At 45.9% G+C, this 19,793-nt stretch overlaps 2 protein-coding genes across 3 annotated transcripts in view; one reads left to right on the plus strand and one right to left on the minus strand.

The window, feature by feature from the left end:
* Nucleotides 1–285: 285 nt before the first annotated feature.
* The window catches only part of LOC147631003 (regulator of nonsense transcripts UPF2), an 88,805-nt gene continuing 69,297 nt past the window's right edge, over nucleotides 286–19,793 (plus strand). For both annotated transcript variants that reach the window (XM_086809333.1, XM_086809334.1), the window contains exons 1-3: nucleotides 286–487; nucleotides 1,347–1,525; nucleotides 15,223–15,310. In XM_086809333.1, the coding sequence (XP_086665459.1) occupies nucleotides 1,391–1,525; nucleotides 15,223–15,310 (223 nt within the window). In that variant the 5' untranslated portion in view covers nucleotides 286–487; nucleotides 1,347–1,390. The remainder of the gene's footprint in view (nucleotides 488–1,346; nucleotides 1,526–15,222; nucleotides 15,311–19,793) is intronic.
* On the minus strand, nucleotides 10,536–13,174 carry LOC147631004 (uncharacterized). Its single transcript, XM_086809910.1, has 3 exons — nucleotides 11,933–13,174; nucleotides 11,349–11,759; nucleotides 10,536–11,218 (listed from the first exon to the last, which is right to left on the minus strand). The coding sequence occupies exons 1-3, from the start codon at nucleotides 13,172–13,174 to the stop codon at nucleotides 10,793–10,795; spliced, it is 2,079 nt and encodes a 692-aa protein (XP_086666036.1). The 3' UTR covers nucleotides 10,536–10,792.

The following is a 19,793-nucleotide window of genomic DNA, read 5'->3' on the forward strand; positions in this document are numbered from 1 at the left end:
TCCTTGGAGATCTCTCCTCCATGTTTGCAAAATTGCTATTAGGGCATGGCTTCCTTTGCCCTCTCTCTCTCTCTCTCACACACACGCGTGTGCGCGTGTATATAAGCATCTTATCCCTCCTCCATCCCTCTAGAAAACCCTCGCTCCATCCTCTTCCCCTTCCCTCCTCTCTCTCTCTCTCTCTCTCTCACACACACACACACACACACACACACGAGTATGTCTTATAATTATTATATTATATAATAATAATATAATAATATAATAGAACACCACAAAATTTTTGTTGGGGGGTTAATAAATTGAGCTTAAATTTTTTAACGCAAACGTACTCAACCGACTGGTGCTTTTTCCCCCACCCATCAAAAGTGTGTGTGAGAGAGAGAGAGAGAGAAAGCGCTGTCACAGCGATTTTGGGTGCGATCACTGTGGAGTGCGAAGCTTCCATTATCAACGGAACAGCAGGAAAGGCTTCCATCGCTGCCTGGTAAGGATATGCTCAAATTCAATCCAGAAGCTTTTCATAAAAAGGTCTTCACATCATAGGGTATTGGGACTGTGATCTCTCTCTCTCTCTCTCTCACACACACACACACACACACACACACACATAGAGAGAGAGAGAGAGAGAGAGAGAGAGAGAGAGAGAGAGAGAGAGCCCTAGATTATTCCGTTTTATTACACAAACTTTAAGGCACATCTTTCAGTCAGCTAAGCTTAGTTAGGGCAGTCACAAAAATTAGATTTTTTTTTTTTTTTTTTTTTTTGGGGGGGGGGAGGGTTGGGTTTTGCAACTTTGTTTATTTCAACTAAATTATTTGTGGGGTAATTAGCATGTAATATTTTTGGACACATTTTTGGCTTTGCAAGTTTGTTTTATTAAATCATGTGGGGTAAACATGCACTATATGGTTTTTAGGACAAGCGATTGGGTTCTTTTTCTGGGTTTTGCTTTGAATCTTTGTTTTTTATTAAATTATTAGGGGTGAATTTGCATATATTGGGACAAATTTTTGGGTTCTTCAAGTGCCTTTTTTGGGTTTTTTCTGGCCTTTTCTTTTAGTTATCATTGCTTATCTTGGAGAGATTTTACTGGCACTGCTCTTTTTTGGGATTTTTGTTAAAATTTCAGTTTCGTTGTTCAATGTTTTTTTTGGAGTGCTTTTCATTCGATTTTTGTGTTTTTCTTCTTCTTTGTCAATGCTGTGTAATAAGCTAAATACTAAAAAACACAGTCAGGCATACCTGTTTAGGGGTTGGATCTGTTCCTGTTCCTATCAATTGTGAAATTTGAATGTGAGCCTTTCTGGATAGGTGGCATTTGTGACTTGCTTATTGTCTTCCAGGCCATAGTGAAGTCAGCAACCAAAAATCTGCCACACAAGCAGGAATGAATCGCAAAGAGAGGGGCACTGACCCATCTGCAGAGAAGGATGAGAGTAGCCGTGCAGATACCAATTCTGCTGACACTGCAGAAGAGGAGCATCGAACAGATTCCCAGCTCTCCAGTAAAGAAGAAGATGAGGTATGGTGGCTGTAAAGGTTATTTGAAGTGTTTTCTTATCATCTGAAGAAGTTAAGGTTTTTCTCTGATGAAGCTTTGAACGCTTGTCCTCATCCCAGTATACGAAGCTCTTTTTTGTAACAAAGTTCATATTCTTTTCAAATAGTGCATCAACCGGGCAAGTTTTAGGAGTAGTAGTGCTAGTGTCCACTGCCTTTGAGGGCTGCAGAAAGTGTCTGGACTAAAAGGGCTTGGCAGACTAGTGGTTGGTCAGTGTAGGCACTGTGGTTCTCACTCTTTGGCTACCCTAGGCCATTGTTATGCATGCAATGATATCCATCTTATCAGTATACAATTTACGCATGCACAACCTGAAACTGCAATTGGTTCCGCCAATGCAGAGTTGTTCTTGAACTGATCCCAGTTTGAGCATATGCAGTTGGAAATTGGGGCATGCCAGATGGGCTTCAGATTGTGGTGCTGTTTCCATTATGCAGCTGTTAAAAAAAGAGGGTGTTAAGGGTCCTAGAGGTCACATTACTCAATGTTGCGAAGTCAAAAACCCGTGGAGGACACCTCCCTTGTAAAAGGTTGTGGTGTGCGTCCCATGGCATGGTGGTCAGTAGCCCTCTTCCTTTTAACTGGGGCAATCCAGCTCTTCAAGCTTGGATTACATACATTTTCTGCCATGGACATAAAGATTGTTGCTCATCTTACACATGGTTCTCCTAGCAACTGTGTCTCAATGGGCCAAGTGGCTCACTTGTGTGCTTATCCCGTGGCTTGTCTGCTGCCTTAACTGGCAAATATCTATAAGGGTGGTATCCTCTTGTGGTACTTGGGTATGTGATTGTGACTTTACTTGCAAAAAAGTAAAGGTGGTCCTGGCTGGTCAACCTAGTTCTAGGGGCTTTATCAGTCTTCCCTGTCTATGCTTCTGGGGTTCACCTAACAAAGGTCCTGTAACGTGCGGAAGCTTCGGAGAAGAATTGGTAACTTCAATGCTCAGAAAATCAGCACTCTTTTTGCGATGGAATTAACGCACAAACTGAATGAAGATGTGCAGAAAATAGAGAGAGAGAGAGAGAGATGGAGAGGATACAGTATTGGGTCCCAAATACCCTCTGTAGGGCCCCGCGGATGGTGTATTTGCTTTATTAGAATGATGTGAATCTGAAAAGAAAATACAGAAAACCTTGACCTTTCTTGGCTGGGAATTCCCTGCCCTTGACCTGCAGTCCTTCACCCCTTTGCTTAGCACCTTCTTGGCTTGTCTAGCCTCTTTATGCTTGAGCTCTTGGTGAGAAATGAGATGAACAAATGGGATTATGGGCTCTCCTATTTATACTACTCCATCTAGAGCAGTCGGCCAGCTGAAGTCCAGGCAGCCAGCATTAAATGTCCCACGACTAAATAATTCAGCATTTAATGCTGGAAAAATTCACATAAATTCCATAAAATGTTGCGCAGTGTTCCAGATATGGCTGGCCATCATGCGCCTGATTCTGGATGGGCTGGACAAGGCTTTTGCAAACAATTTGAGGGCTGGGCAGTCTGTATGGGCTGCCCCATACTTGCCCTACAGCCATACAAAGGCTGCATCTCCTAAGTGTCCGCCTTTAGCCTGCCCCTAAGGCTGTCCTACAGCCCCTCCATGGCTGGTGGGTTCAGCCAGGGCCTTCCTGGCTCTCATGGGGGTGGTTCCACACTATCCCCATGCCCGCACAAAGACCCGGGGTAGCCCTATGGGCTGGCCCCTTGTTCTAAACGCAAACCCTAACTAAGTACTCAGGGATCTGGCATCCGGTACCATACCAGATACACTGAATCATTGACATCATTCCAAAGGGAGACTCACAGCGCGGACTGGCACTGTTACATGTGCAAGACAGTGCACACCTGACCTTAGAGTCCTGTGCTGCAGGACAATGCACACCTGACCTCGGACAACTGAGATGGATCCCTGGCTGACTCGTCCCGGACTGGGCTCACATGGGATCAGTTCACCATCCCAGGTCTTGCACTTTTTGTAGAGATATGTCTACGTGGCATCCAAGTGCGGGATGCACGCGACATCCCCTTCTGCTTAACTTGACGGAAGCTGCATAGCCCTCAAATAATCCGTCAATAACGCCGAATAGTCTTCGAAAAACTCTTTGTCAAGCCATACCGCTTCGTGGGTCCCTCGGTCTCGAAATTTGTGAGGAACTGTCTTAGTCTTCAGCCTGAGCCATGCTTGAAATGGTGCAGAAGGATCTGTTGTAGAACCATAACTTCTACTTCATCAACAATGTCTGGTTCCGCTTCGTCTTTGACTTCTGAAGGGATAGGACCTGCATATGGCTTTAACGAATTGACGTGAAACACATCGTGCATAGTCCAACTTGGAGGTAGCTTTAACTGCATGGACACCTCATTAATCTTTTTCCTGATGGAAAAAGGTTCGAAGCTCCTGAAAGACAACTTTGGGCATCGCTTGCCCACCTGTTTCAACCTTTGCTTCATAATCTGAAGATAAACCCAATCCCCTTCCGAAAACTTCATATCCCTTCGGTCTTTATTGGCCTGTCGAGTGTAGGCCTCTTGTGCTTTAGCCAACCTGTCTTTAACTGACTCTAAAATCTCTTGGTAAGACTCCGTCACTCTGTTCGCTTCAGGTACTGAAGACGAGGTCCTGGTCAACAATGAGTGGAAAGGTCTTCCAAATGCTGCCACATATGGAGTCCTGCCACCAATAGCTGAAGAAAAAGAATCATTCAAAACAGCTTGAACTAAAGGCAAATAAGATTCCCACTTACCTTGCTGATCGTGGACATAACACTTTAGCACATCAAAGGCCAACTGGTTGTATATCTCTGTCTGGCCATCCGTCTGTGGGTGGAATGCACTGGAAAAATTCAACTTAGTACCAAAGTTATCAAACAATGCCCTCCAAAAATGACTGGTAAACTTGGTATCTCGGTCTGACACTATGGTCCTAGGAATCCCGCCAATCGGGTACCAATGCTGAATGAACAACTCGGCAACATCCTCGGCGGTCACATTGGCCCTGCAAGGAATAAGCATAACAAATTTGCTAAATCTATCAACAATAGTTAAGCACTGCGTATTACGCTTACTTGGATTGGGAGGCAGATTCGTGACAAAGTCCATTGAAATGTCTTGGAAAGGACCCTCAAGAATTGGCAAGGGCTGTAACAACCCTATCTTCTTTCCACGAGGAGCTTTCACCTTTTGACTAATATCACAGCGTTGTACATATGTAAACACATCTCGCCTCATCTTTGGCCAATAATATTGCTGTTCCAATTTTTTCAGAGTCGAATTCATGCCCCTATGACCACCTGTAATGGTGTCATGGGCATCATAGAAGAGCTGCCTTGAACGACTTCATGACACACAGTCGGCCTTTGTAGAAAGGCCAACCATCGCGTATCAGAAAGTGGCATGGTCCTGTGGCATCCAATGCTTGTTCCCACTGTGTACCGAATTCCTCGGAATCCGCGTATGTGTGCTTCATGTTATCTAGTCCTGTACCAACAAGATCAAGTCGTGGTTTGAATCGTAGTTACTTGTCCCTTCCTGCTCAAAGCATCGGCCATTGGATTGGCCTTTCCTGGAAGGTACTCAATCATACCACCGAACTGATGGAATATCCGACTCGAGCTGTGTTGTCGATCACTCCACTGTGCACTTGGCATTGTCTGAATCCAGCGTAATGCCTGATGGTTAGTGCGAACCTCAAAGTCACGGCCATACAAAAAATGTTTCCAATGTTTCAAGGCCTGTATAACTGCTAGGAGTTCACGATCATAGACTGAGTAGTTTTTCTCTGCAGGCAGTAACTTACGAGACATGTAAGCTATTGGATGACCATTCTGTTGCAATACACCTCCAATTGCGATGTTACTCGCATCGGTGATCACCTGAAATGGTTCGTCCCACGAGGCAAGTGCTAAACAAGGCGCTTCTGATAAAGCCACCTTGAGATTCTTGAATACCTCCAACACTCGTGGAGTCATTCGAATCTTTTGTCTTCTTATCTTCACTCCCTTTAGCAGATCGGTGAGATTTGCTGAGAGGTCAGAAAACTTGTCGATGTGGGTGGAGTATGCCTGGCATATACCCACAAATGATATGATGTCATAGGCTGTTTGAGGTACTTCCCAATTGACAATCTCGGCCACTTTAGCCGGATCAAGTCGAATGCCTTCTGCACTAATTATGTATCCCAAGTAATGCACCTAGAGTAGATAAAATTTCGACTTCTTTTCATTGACGTAGAGCTCGTTGCTTTCTAGCAACTTAACTACTTTCTCCACATCAATGTCATGCTGCTCAACCTTAGCTGAAAATACCACTATGTCGTCCAGAAATATACACACACTTTCAATCAAATCGCGGAACACACGCATCATCATGCGGTTAAATGTAGCTGGGGCGTACGTCAAGCCAAATGGCATGACCACAAATTCATAGTGGGCCCGTTCTGTACGGAAGGCTATCTTGGGGATGTCCCCCTCCACAATCCGCACCTGGTGGTACCCACTCTTTAAATCAAGTTTCGAGAACACCTTTGCTCCATTCAGCCTCTCGAGAATATAATCAATTCGAGGCATCGGGAATCTGCTCTTGATAGTCAGCTTGCTGAGTGCACGATAATCGACACACAAACGGGAATACCCATCTTTCTTCCTGACAAATAAGATCGGTGCTGCAAATGGCGACACGTTGGGGCGGATGAAGCTAGATTGCAACAATTCTTGGAGTTGGCGGTCCAACTCCGATTCCATTGCCTTGGAAAGGCGATACACGGAAACTTGCTCGGGGGTTCCGAGCCTGGGAGGAGGTCAATCTTGTGGTCCTCCGGTCTGGATGGGGGGAGCTCGGGAGGGAGGCTGTCCCGAAGAAAAATCTTCTCCAACTTTTCATGGAGAACCGAGTACTTCTCAGAAGCATTGGCCACCGTCTGGGCTGTCTGGATGTAAATCATCGCACACTGTGCACCTTTCCTGACTGCTCGCTTAGCCTGCAAGTGGCTTATGAGCGGAAAGTCCGGAATTCTTGGCTCACACTTAATGGTCATTGGGGCATTTGACACATTGTCGAGGATCTAGAATCTGGGATACGGAAGGAGATGGAGGAGGAGATGGAAAACGCGACGCTGGAGAACGGGTACGTTCTTCCAGAGCCAAGATCTGTGCCTTCTGCTCGTCCAACTTGGTTGTCTGGTCTGCGATTGCTCGCATCATCTGCTGGAACATATCTGTAACACTCAAGCCTGGTGCCCTAGCTAGGCTGCCTGGTGCACTCTGGTCCCATAGTTCTTGGTCTCTCTCGTCGTTGAAGCTCACCATAGTAGAAAAATGCACTTCCCTTCTGGAACGCAATCTAACCATCCACTATCTGTGTGGGAGACGTCCGGAGGCTGAAAACCAACCGTCCTTCGAGGGAGAGGAGTCACTCCGAAAGGGGGAGTCCACTGGCGTCTGAAAACCAACCACACGAGCGAGAAAAAATTCTGGTTTCTTTGCTGAATCTTTGCACTTGAAGTAGGCTTTGATACCATTGTAACATGCGGAAGCTTCGGAGAAGAATCGGTAACTTCAATGCTCATAAAATCAGCACTCTTTTCGTGACGGAATTAATGCACAAATTGAATGAAGATGTGCAGAAAATAGAGAGAGAGAGAGAGAGAGAGAGAGAGAGAGAGAGAGAGAGAGAGAGAGAGAGAGAGAGATGGAGAGGACACAGTATTGGGCCCCCACCACGGATGGTGTATTTGCTTTATTAGAATGATGTGAATCTGAAAAGAAAATACAGAAAACCTTGACCTTTCTTGGCTGGGAATTCCCTGCCCTTGACCTGCAGTCCTTCACCCCTTTGCTTAGCACCTTCTTGGCTTGTCTAGCCCCTTTATGCTTGAGCTCTTGGTGAGAAATGAGATGAACAACTGGGATTATGGGCTCTCCTATTTATACTACTCCATCTAGAGCAGTCGGCCAGCTGAAGTCTAGGCGGCCAGCATTAAATGTCCCACGGCTGAATAATTCGGCATTTAATGCTGGAAAAATTCACATAAATTCCATAAAATGCTGCGCATTGTTCCAGATATGGCTGGCCATCATGCGCTTGATTCTGGATGGGCTGGACAAGGCTTTTGCAAGCAATTTGAGGGCTGGGCAGCCTGTATGGGCTGTCCCATACCTGCCCTACAGCCATACAAAGGCTGCATCTCCTGAATGTCCGCCTACCCTAGGGCTGTCCTATAGCCCCTCCATGGCTGGTGGGTTCAGCTAGGGCCTTCTTGGCCCTCGTGGGGGTGGTGGTTCCACACTATCCCCATGCCCACACAAAGACCCGGGGTAGCCCTATGGGCGGGCCCCTTGTTCTTAACTCAAACCCTAACTAAGTACTCAGTGATCTGGCATCCGGTACCATACCATATACACAGAATCACTGACATCATTCCAGAGGGAGACTCAAAGCGTGGACTGGCACTGTTTCATGTGCAGGACAGTGCACACTTGACCTTAGACTCCTGTGCAGGACAACGCACACCTGACCTCGGACAACTGAGATGGATCCCTGGCTGACTCATCCCGGACTAGGCTCACATGGGACCAGTTCACCATCCCAGGTCGTGCACCTTCTGTACAGATATGTCTACGTGGCATCCAAGTGCGGGATGCATGTGACAGGCATAGTAGCAACGGAACGGGAACGGGAACGGAACGAAAGCACCACCAGGGGAACGGGAACGAGAAAAAGGGGGAACGGGAACGAGGGGGAACGGAAACAGGGAACGACCTAGATAATTCCTAGAAATGACGATAAATCTTAACATACAATGCTCATTTATATAACCAAATCAGAGACACACTAAAGTCTAGTGCACCATAATTTGCATGGCTAGATACTAACACTGAACAGATCTCACAAGTCAAAATAAATTAGCCCACATCATACATGACATAAGTGACAAAAAGCACAAAATGTGGCCCACATGGCACAGCCTAGATAAAAGAAACAATCCAAGTCCAAAGTCCAAGCCTCAAGGTGACATGCACATTGCAAATAGTAAGGAGATATCATGCATGGCTACTGCCAGTGATGCCATCAAGGAGACTATCATCTATGTCATCCAAGAAAGCCATATCATCAAGACCAACATCTGCAGCATCCAAATCTTCAATCCCATCCTGACCAGGATCTGCAAGTCCATGTGTCTCCTCATCATCCGAGGACTCCTCATCAAGCAATATAAACTTCTCTGGTTTGGGAGATGCCATATCACCAAGCAAGCGCAAATTAGTACTTACAAAAATCAAGTCATTGACTTGTTTTGTCCCAAATTTGTTCCTCTTCTTGGATGCAACATGGCTGAACACACTCCATAGCTGCTCAATCGGAGAGGAGCTTGCACCTTGAGACAAGATCCTTACTGCCAATGATTGAAGCTGTGGTGTACGAGCCCCATAATCCTTCCACCATAAAGCAGCCCCTATCTTAAACCTCTCTCTCTGAGCATCAGCCGATCCAAACCCTCCCAACTTGCTGCGATAAAATCCAAGTTGGTCTTTCACCAACCTTCGTTTATCTGCATCACGAACCTGCCTAGAAAGCACTGTCTCCCAACCATCCATCACCTCATCATCGGCCTCTTGTCCACATCCTTGGAACTCGGGATCCAAGACATACGCTGCAGCATGCATAGGAGAATGATAACCATTCCATCGTGCTTCACATAATTCTCGAACCTCTGCATATTTCTCATCAGACAAGCCCATTTCCCCTATTTTCTCGATCATTCGGTCAGCCCCCTTATAAACCTTGCCAATGCATGGCTCCCGTCCATCTGCAATCCGCATCAAGCGCATGATCGGCTTCATCATAGCATTGATAGTATTGACTTCATCCCAAAATGTGAAGTCTTGTATGGTTCTTGCAACCTCTATGCCGGCTCTTGAGCGAGAAAGTGCCCATCCCATCCACTCATTGCATACAACCAACTGCTTCAAAGGCAATTGCACTTTGGATAACCTCTTCATCATGAGAAAGTTATAACCAAAGCGTGTCTCTGAGTACTTCAAGAGATCCTTTTTGGCCGATCTCTTGCGGAATTCATTCAAAATAAACTGATGGTTTTGAATGAAGCTTATTATCTCCTTGCCTTTTTGAATGTGTGGATCAACCCATGGCAAGCTGCCAACATCCTTCAATAAGTTGCTCAAACAATGAGCAAAGCATGGACTGAATGTGATATGCGGATACCTGTCTTCAAGCTTAAGACCAGCTGCTCTATTTGTTGCCTCACCATCAGCTAAGAACTGAATAACATTCTCTGGTCCAACTTTCTCAATACCTTCGGCCCACTCTTCCACAAGCTGATCTGCAGTTTTTCTAGTCCCAGAAGCATCATGTGAGGAAATGAATTGCATTCTTCCTCGAGAATAAGCAACCATGCCATGAATGGACCTTTTTCGAGTGTCACTCCAACCATCTGCAATAAGTGACACACCATTCTTTGCCCAACTTTCATGCACAGACTCTAAAGCACATTCAATTGCAGCTTTCTCCTTTTGCAACAATGTGGTGCGTATGGTCTCATATGAAGGAGGCTTGTATGTTGGGCCCATAGTTGCCACACGTTTTTTGAAACGCGTTTTTGAAACGTGTTTGAAACGTTTCAAAAACGTTTCAAACAAATTTCCAAAAGTTTTTTAAAAGTTTTTTTCAAATTTTTTTTCAGGTGTTTTTTCCAGGTTTTTTTTAGGGGGGTGTCCATAAATTTATGTTTGGTACAGTTTAATGCTAAAATCTACATTCAACTTTCATATACATGAATCATGATACATCATGAATGATGAATCCATGATTCAAATTTCATACTGAATCCTGATTCTTAATACATCATACATGATTACAATTTACATCATACAATGATGATATGATCATACATGTAACATGAATCATGATACATCATACATGATACATGGCAGTCTTCAGGAATCAGGAATTAGATCATAGATGGCAAAAACCCATATAATTATTAATAGCATAACCAGTTTGAAGTTACAAGTTACAACTTACAACATACTAAGCAACATACTAAGCACTAGTGAATAGTGTCAAATGATAAATCTGAAATCTGAAATACAGATGTCTGTACCGAAAGACCAAATACAAAAACTCTGAAAAAACAAATGGTCTCCAATGTCTGGAGTCTGGACTCTCAACTCTAGACTCAAGTGTCAAGAGTCAAGAGTCACTAGTAGTAACTAGTAACTACTCAGCATCATCCTCCTCTGAGGAATGTGAGTCTGTGTCGTAAGAAGATGAAGCCTCAGCCTCAGCCTCAGCACTCGTAGATGCATGATCTGCTGATGTCGGTGCCCGTGATCGTGTCATAGTAGCTGGTGCCATCATCTCCTCGTATAGCATGGCATAGATGTCGCGCTCCTCAGCAGGGATCTCTGGTACGTCCTTCACTTTCTCTATGTCGATCTTGTCGACATTCACTTGGCGCGGCTCAATGGGATTGCCTTGCTGCTCAATTAAACGGAGGTTGCAATGACAATACACCAACCGTTCTAATTGAGCAGTGGACAATTTGTTCCTCTTCTTTGTATGGAAGAGGGCCCATGTGCTCCAGTTTCTCTCACATGGACCAGAGCTGCAATCCTGTGAGAGGACTCGTAATGCAAGGCGTTTCTGTCAAAAGATAACAGAAAACTTTATAAATAATAAGAAGAAACAACTTATATAAGTTGTAAGTACTAAGTTGTTACTTCAAAGTGCAAACTTATTACATGTAAGTTGTAACTTGTCAGTGGGCACTTACCAGAACTGGAGTACCGATGCCATATTTCTCCCACCAAGAGACTGGCTGAAGCTGAGTCTCTCTCAAAACTGCAGTGGCTCTCCCAAAGGCATGACTCCCATTCCGAAATACTAGGAGCTCATCCTCTAACTTCCTGAGGAGCTGAACATCACCTCCAGTCCAGGTCTGGATGTAAGACTGCCATCCCTCTTCTAGCTCCTCATTGTTGAACTGCTCCTCATTCCGCCATAGTGGGTGTAGTATATGGGCAACCGCATGGATTGGCCTATGAAACCAATCCCATCTACGGTTCCACACCTCCCTGATGTCCTGGATCCTGTTCAACGACACTTGGAAGCATGGAATTAATATCAATGTATAATGTGGCCACTGGCAACTAAAAGAACAACAATGACATACAATGATACATACCTCTCAGCTGATAGTATAGTGCATCGATCTAGGGCCTCTCCAATGCGGTCCATGAACTCATATAAGAGTCCAAGGGTGCTGCCCTCCATGTCCGTAATGCGAAGCACACTATATATAGGCTGAGTGGCCGTGACAAGTGCAAGGGCCTCAGCCCACCAAGTGTCTCGCATTACCGCGCGCACAAATGCTACTGCCTTGGGATGCTCTCTATCATCCCATGCCATCCACTCCTGAGAGACAACAGTGCGGAGTAAACCTGTACGGACCCGCACAAGCCTCTCAACCACAATGAGCATGTAAGCAAACCTGGTGTTTGAGGGCTTCAACAACTCCAAATCACTGTGTGCACGAAACATAGCTAAAACCTTTGGCCTCTTGGTGACAAACTTCACCATGCTCCGAGAAGTACTAAAGAGGTCGGCAATCCACCCAATTTTGGCCACATCCTCTATCAAGAGGTCCAAGCTGTGTGATGCACATGGAGTCCACACTATCTTTGGAAACTCATCCTCTAACATCCTGCCCATAGATACACAATTTGACCCATTATCTGTAACTACCTGCACTATGTTCTCTGGGCCAATCTCTAGCACTGCCTCACGCAAATGTCTCCATATGAATGCTCCAGTAACAACTGTACCTGGAACCGAGGCATCAATGGCACGCAAAAACATTGTGCCCTTACAACAGGACACCAAAATGTTATATACATTTCTCTTTCTCATGTCTGTCCAGCCATCACAAAGCAATGTGCATCCATATTTCTGCCAGGTTGCCTTCAAAGGCTCCATCTCAAGCTCCACTGCCTTCTTCTCCTTCCTTAAGTGGGTTTTGCGAAGGGACTCATAAGATGGACCCTCCCACTCATACCCAATGCGGCTGATAGCTTTAATGGCCTTCTTCCAACGAGGAGTACGCACGACGTGAAATGACAAAGCGCATTGTATAAACAACTTTGTCAATTCACGTGTGGCCTCCTTGACAGCTTGCTTTTGTATGCCTGCTTTAATGCCTGCCCTCTTTAGAGAAGGCACGGTGGGCAATGAAGATCTGTGGGCTACAGGAATGGAGCTAGACCCACCTGCTTGACTCTGCAAATCATCCTCTGTCCTAGCTCTTTTGGACACATCACCTACAGAATCTGTATCCTGTACATCATCATCAATAGGCTGAATTCCCTTTGCTGCTTCATGTTCTCTCTTCCATTGCTGAAGAGACGCTACAACCTCTCTTGGTACTTGACTGCAAGGGCCAATGCCTTCCCCTCTTACTCCTGTAAAATGGGCCTTTACCCTAATAATAGACCCACCTGACACTTTGGCACAAAAATTGCATTTCCACCTTTCTGTGCCTGAACCCCCATATCTGCTCACAGGAGTTACGTGGTTCCACATGGCATCCTTAGCCCGAGGCATGATGAATGAATGAAGAAATTTGGGCAACCTGGCAAGAAATGCCCAAATTTCAAATCTGAAATTTGGTCCAAAATCAGAAAAAATCAGCATTTAGGGTTATTAAAAACCTGAGAAGCAGGGTGCGTAGGGGCCGGAGGAGTAGGCTTGGTGCGTAGGCAAGGTGTGCATGCACCAATGTAGGCAACCTGGCAAAAAATGCCCAAATTTCAAATCTGAAATTTGGTCCAAAATCAGAAAAAATCAGGATTTAGGGTTAGTACAAACCTGTTACCTACGGTGCGTAGGGGCCGGGGGAGAAGGACTGGTGCGTAGGTAGGGGTGCAAGCAAACCTGGAAGACTTCAAAGGCTGGAAACGTCTCTTTCAAGCGTCACTTTCAAAACTGAAATGCCAGGAGATACTGCATCGTACGTTTTCTATCATAAAAAAAAACTGGCCCAGCAAAAAAACGCGTTTCAAACGTTTGAAACGTTTTCACGTTTCAAACGAGTAGCCTAAAGTTTGAAACGCGTTTTTTTGCAACTATGGTTGGGCCATACCGTGCAATCTCCTGGACCATTTCAATGAAATATGGAGACCTGGCAACATTGAATGCTACATGATCATGATAAAAGAACCTTGCAACAGCTGCATCTACCCTCTCTTTCTTGCGGGGATCCCAAGTTGCTCCCAAGGTTTGCTGCTTGCCGGAACTTGCACCCATAGACTGCGAATCTTGGGAAAATGCAAAGCTCCCAAGTCCTCCATACTGTTGTCCATCTCCCAAGTGTACATCTTCCCCTTGTCTACTGAAGTAAGATGCATCAATTGCCGGTTTCTTTCGTGCACATGCTTTCTCCTCTTCACTTGGGTACTTTGCCAAAAGCTCTCTACGCATTTCAGGTGTTGTCCCTGGGCATTTGTTCACTTGTGCTTTTTCATTGTTCACATGGCATAGATGTGCTCTCACACGGTTTGCTCCTCCTGACTTCTCTTTGTTACATTGCTTGCATTTCCATCGTGTTGCACCTCCCTTAGATGAATACCTTTCTAGCCTTTCAACCTCGTCCCACCAAGTAGCATTCGAAGCTGATCGCTTTGAACCCGAGTAAGCCATGATGTCTGCAAATTTGGGCAAAAAGTTGAATAGGCTTTCAAAGTTAACCATTCCAGAGAAATGAGTCCTTTTTTTTCTTCTGTTTAATGGGGAGAGACTGTGCACTGTGCAGTGTGCAGTCCAGATTGTGATTCACCATAGGTAATTTTTAAAACACCAAAAGTTCAAAGTTCAAACAAAAAAAGAGAGAGAGAGAAGAAAGAGAAAAGCTTCTTGCTGCCTTGCCTTTTAGATGACTGTAGTCTGCACAGTGCAAGGGCTGGGGGCCTGGCTGCCAGTGGCTGGGGCGACTGTACTATGCAGTACAGAATGTCAGGACTCAGAAGTTAGAACAGTTGCTGTACGGGCAGGACAGTACGGGCGCTGGCGGCTGTACTCGTGGAGTCGTGGACAGCAACGGCGTGAACTCCGAAAAGCGACGGGCGGCGAAAGGCGTACGGACTTGTGCGAATTTCCGAAAGCGCCTAGCGCAAGGCTTACGGGCTTCATTTTTTTAAAAAAAAATCCACGTCATCTGCACGTTCCCACGTGGGGGAACGGCAGGCTAGCGTTCCCTGGCCCGTTCCACCTACCGTTCCACCAACGTTCCCTGCCGTTCCACCTTTTTTCGACCACCTCCACGTTCCACCATACGTTTCCAGCGTTCCACTGGTCCACGCGATGGGGGAACGCGTTCCACCGTTCCCAATGGGGGGAAACGGGGTTCCCTTGCTACTATTGTGACAGGTCCCTACATGGTTTACTTAACCCTATTCCTGCCAATTGTTCCTTGACTAAACAGCTGACGACTACATAACGTGCACACAGATGTTGGATAGCCTTGTGAATCCACCCCACTTAGAAGGGATTGATGGCTTTTTTATTCATGTCTTCCATCTCATTAATTAAAATTTTTATGTTTTTAACTGATCATTTTGTACTAGTAGAGTAATCTCTTCTCATTTGCTTGACAGGAGGCTATGGCCCGCCAAGAAGAAGTGAAGAAACTTGCTGAGGCAAAACGTGCATTACGCCAATCTAATTTGTCTCCAGAAAGACCCGGTAAAGTTATAGCTAATTGGCCTTAGTATTTATCATTGTATCTTAATTTCTCATTTCAAGCTGTGTTATCCCCATTTTCTCTCCTTCCTTTATTCTTCTTGTTGGGAACTTGTGTTACTTAGGTTTCTTTTGTATGTTTCTGTTGCTTGTTGCTTCTCTTTCTTCTAGCTTGGGTCTTTGTGAGTAAGTAACTGGATGAGCTATTGCTCAGTCAAAAGCCGAGAGGGTTAGGGTGTTACACACCTAATACTAATCCTTGGGATTAGGGCCTAATTTGGAATGGTTAGGGGAGCTGTAAGATTAGGGGAAACATGTTGATATAGGTGGCTAGGGTTCATTATTAATAAATCCATGGATAGTGGCTATTTATGACTCCATGGTTATTTAGCAGGGAGTAGTCAGTATATAAGTGACTTATGGGTTATTATCATTATGGCTTGATGGTTCCCACATATCCATGCCAGCCAGCCCTGGCATCCCATACCACAAATGCCTCTCCGTATGAGCCCTTGGCAATACCATTTGTGATCCACCATGTCCATGGTAGGAGTATGACAACTCTTGGTCCAGGCACACACCTGAGGTCTGCGGACGCGGATTGTGGTTGGGTGGTGAGCTTGTCTACACCCTTCTACGTTGTTTGTTCTAATCCTTGTGTTTAGCCTGTGTATTAGGTGATCCTACGGGAGGTTCACATAGGGGTGTAGTCAGGAGAGAGCTTGTGAGTGGATCAGGTTTGTCCCCCTCAAGGTTTGTAGGTGTCATGTGCACACATGGACATGGCTGGTTTTCTAGGCTAACCCTTGATTAGGCAGCACATAAATACAAGGTTTAGGGCAGTAGCAACCTTAGGACATACCAAGGACCCTATCGGCCAATCAAGGGGAGCAGTCAACAGCGAATGCTCACATGTGTGAAGGTGCCTCATTTAATGCAGGGTCCCGGTCGTGAGCATACCGACAACGTGAAGGGCAGACTAGGTCAAGAGTTAGGGCTCTTATGTCTTAATTTACCTCTTTTGGAAGACCAAAGGCCACATAGATTTTTACAGTCATCTTTGACACTTTTGTACAATACTATATATTGAAAATACAGCTCTCTCTCTCTCTCTCTCTCCTCTTTGTCTTTGTTGGCAAGTTTGCATCAAGGTTCCTATTCAGTTGCTTAGGATTGAAAGAAGAGGTACCAGAGCATGAGGCTCAGCAAGGCTAAGTGCTGAAAGTGTCCCAGGAAGGTGCATAGGTCCAAGGAGAGTAACACAGCTAGGATAGAAATCCCATGGGACTGGTCGGTGTTAGCAAAACCCAAGGGAATGGTAGCTGGGAGGTCGGATGCCGTTTGGGGCATACTATACAGCTCTCTCTCTCTCTCTCTCTCTCTCTCTCTCTCTCTCTCTCTCCTCTTTGTCTTTGTTGGCGAGTTTGCATCAAGGTTCCTATTCAGTTGCTTAGGATTGAAAGAAGACACAGAGAGCTTTCGTGCATGTGACATTGGTACCAGAGCATGAGGCTCAGCAAGGCTAAGTGCTGAAAGTGTCCCAGGAAGGTGCATAGGTCCAAGGAGAGTAACACAGCTAGGGTAGAAATCCCATGGGGCTGGTCGGTGTTAGCAAAACCCAAGGGAATGGTAGCTGGGAGGTCGGATGCCGTTTGGGGCATACTATACAACTCTCTCTCTCTCTCTCTCCTCTTTGTCTTTGTTGGCGAGTTTGCATCAAGGTTCCTATTCAGTTGCTTAGGATTGAAAGAAGACATTGAGAGCTTTCGTGCATGTGACATTGGTACCAGAGCATGAGGCTCAGCTAGGCTAAGTGCTGAAAGTGTCCCAGGAAGGTGCATAGGTCCAAGGAGAGTAACACAGCTAGGGTAGAAATCCCATGGGACTGCTCGGTGTTAGCAAAACCCAAGGGAATGGTAGCTGGGAGGTCGGATGCCGTTTGGGGCATACTCAGGAAGGCTCTCGAGGAAACGGTTCCAAGGGTGTGGAGCAAGGATGCCTTGATCAACTTCGGGAAGGAGACCATTGTAGTGTTCATGGACAGGGCATGTGAAACAGATGCACACAACACCAGATTTGGAGTGGAGTCAAAGAAATGGCAAGGTTTTCAGTGAAAAGGTTGCGAGGAAGGAAGGATGACAGATTTGGGAGTCCATGAGGAGACAAAGGGATGATGACAGTCATCGAAAGTCAAAGGTTGGAATCCCGTCATCAAGTTTAGCAGGAGGAGATGTCATGTGCGCACATGGACATGGCTGGTTTTCCAAACTAATCCTTGATTAGGTAGCACATAAACAGAAGGTCTAGAGCAGTAGCAATAGTAGCCTTACGACATACCAAGGACCCGGCCAGCTAGCCAAGGTGAGTAGTTGGCTGCAGTAGCAGATGCTCACATGTGTGAAGGTGCCTCATTTAATGTAGGGTCACCAATCGTGAGCAAGCCGACAGCCTGAAGGGTAGATTGACTAGCTTCTTGTGGCCTATAAAAGGCTAGGCAAGGAGTTCATTGTAGTTTATTTGGTCCTTTTGGGGCAGGTCAAGAGTTAGGGCTTTTAGGTCTACGTGCATCTTGCACTTGGATGCCACGCAGACATATATGAACAAGAAGGTGGAGAACCTGGGTTGGAAAATTGGTCCCATGTGAGCCCAGTCCGGGATGAGTCAACCAGGGTTCCACTGCATTCGTCCGAGGTCAGGTGTGCATTGTCCTGCACATGCGTCCAAGGTCAGGTGTGCATTGTCCTGCACATGAAACAGTGCCAGTCCGCTCTGTGATCTCCCTCTGGAATGATGTCAGTTGCTCTGTGTGTTTGGTTTGTGACCAGATGCCAGACATCTGTGTAGGTTGCATGTAGAAGGGGCCATCCCTTAGGGCTACCCCAGAAGGGGGGGTATTATACCCCATGTTTGGGCAAAGGGGCCAGGCAAGACCTAGGACTTGCCCACCAGCCCAAGGAGGGGCTGGCAAGAGGGCTTGGCCAAGCAGCCGACTAGCCTTTGGGCCAGCCCAGCTAGTCGGCTAGCCCATAGGGCAGGCGGCCAGAGCTTAGGGGTTGCCCAAACAGCTTGGACAACAGCCTAGCCAGGCGGCCAGGGCTGTAGGTGTGAAACGTGGGCTTTATTAGCATTTAATGCTACTTTAGTAGGTCGTGGGTCTATTTCAGCAAACCGACCTGGATAAACCAGCCGACCAGCATCTATAAGGGGTATATAAACCCAAGGCATAATTCAGTCCTACTCCTCTCATATTTCACCAAGTGCTGAAGCCACTCAAGGGGCCAAGATAGCCAAGGAGAAGCTAACGCAAGGGTGGATTCTGAAGGTCAAGGGCAGAGGATTATCCTCAGCCAAGAAGGTTCAGGTTCAGTCTTTTATTTCAGATTTTGCATCATTCTAATAAAAGCAAATACACCATCCGTGGTGGGGGCCCTACAGAGGGTATTCGGGACCCAATACTGTGTCCTCTTCTCCCCCTCTCTCTCTCTCTCTCTCTCTCTCTTCTTTGCACATCTATATTCAGTTTTGTGCCTTATTCTCGTCATGAAACGTGTGCTGATTTCTGAGCATTACATAACACTTACTCGGGCTGCATGCCGACTTACATCACTTGCTCGGGTTGCATACCCTCTCACATCACTGGTGCCGGTTGCATGCTCTCTCACATCACTGGTGCAGGCTGCATGCCCTCTCACAACATCATCGGAATTCCTTTCATGGGATAGCCTGCGAGGTTGGCGTGTGAAGACCCACTTGCCTGGAAACAACATCGCCACGGCTTTTCAAATAAGCAACAACCAACTCTCGAGGTTTGTCAATTCTCATCTGTTGGACAATTGCATTAAAAGTGACCACATCAGCCTTGACATGAGACTTTGATTCAATGATCGTATGTACATCTGGGTCTGTTTGCAAAGCATGGAGCTCTTCAAGCTCCGTGCTTTGCAAAGCACGGAGCTCTTCAATATCCTGCTGATCTTTGGTTATCTGCCAAAGCCCCAACATGATCCCTGTCCCTATCCTCTTCCCGCATGTGGTGAGTATGGGTGATAGAGTCCTCCATAGAATGATCTGACTGGCTAGCCATAATGTTTCTACCAGCTTTTTAAAAAGAAAAGAATTTCCGTGCCCCGGAACCGCTCTCTACCAGCTTCCCAAGTATGATATTGAATAGACTGCAAGGGTACAACAGTGCCCCTACATAGACATGAGGGCCACAAAGTATTTCCACACGCTCATTGCCGCTTAAACCAAAAGTAACCTCTTTCAAGGTACGACGATAAGACGTGGGCTACCTCAGAATCCCAACCTTCTCTCACGGATAATGACTCCTTACAGTCATATCCAGCGTCATATAAGGCACAAACTGTGTAGAAAGCCAAGCTCTGATACCAATGTAAACGGAAGAGCAACTATAACATAGAAATCTTATCAGTCATGAAAACTGAAGATATACATATGCATGCCAGATAAAAGAAGATGACAACTC

Source organism: Cibotium barometz, chromosome 15 (genome assembly GCF_041138505.1).
Source record: "Cibotium barometz isolate CiBa-2024 chromosome 15, ASM4113850v1, whole genome shotgun sequence".
Classification (NCBI taxonomy): Eukaryota; Viridiplantae; Streptophyta; class Polypodiopsida; order Cyatheales; family Cibotiaceae; genus Cibotium; species Cibotium barometz.

Bases quoted from the DNA above. Each gene is read 5' to 3' on its own strand.
- LOC147631004 (XM_086809910.1), bottom strand. From the start codon at position 13,174: ATGCCTCGGGCTAAGGATGCCATGTGGAACCACGTAACTCCTGTGAGC. The intron at 11,760-11,932 runs GTAATGCGAGAC...ATCAGCTGAGAG, and splicing joins CAGTAGCATTTGTGCGCGCG to GTATGTATCATTGTATGTCA. The intron at 11,219-11,348 runs GTAAGTGCCCAC...ATCTTTTGACAG, and splicing joins GCATCGGTACTCCAGTTCTG to AAACGCCTTGCATTACGAGT.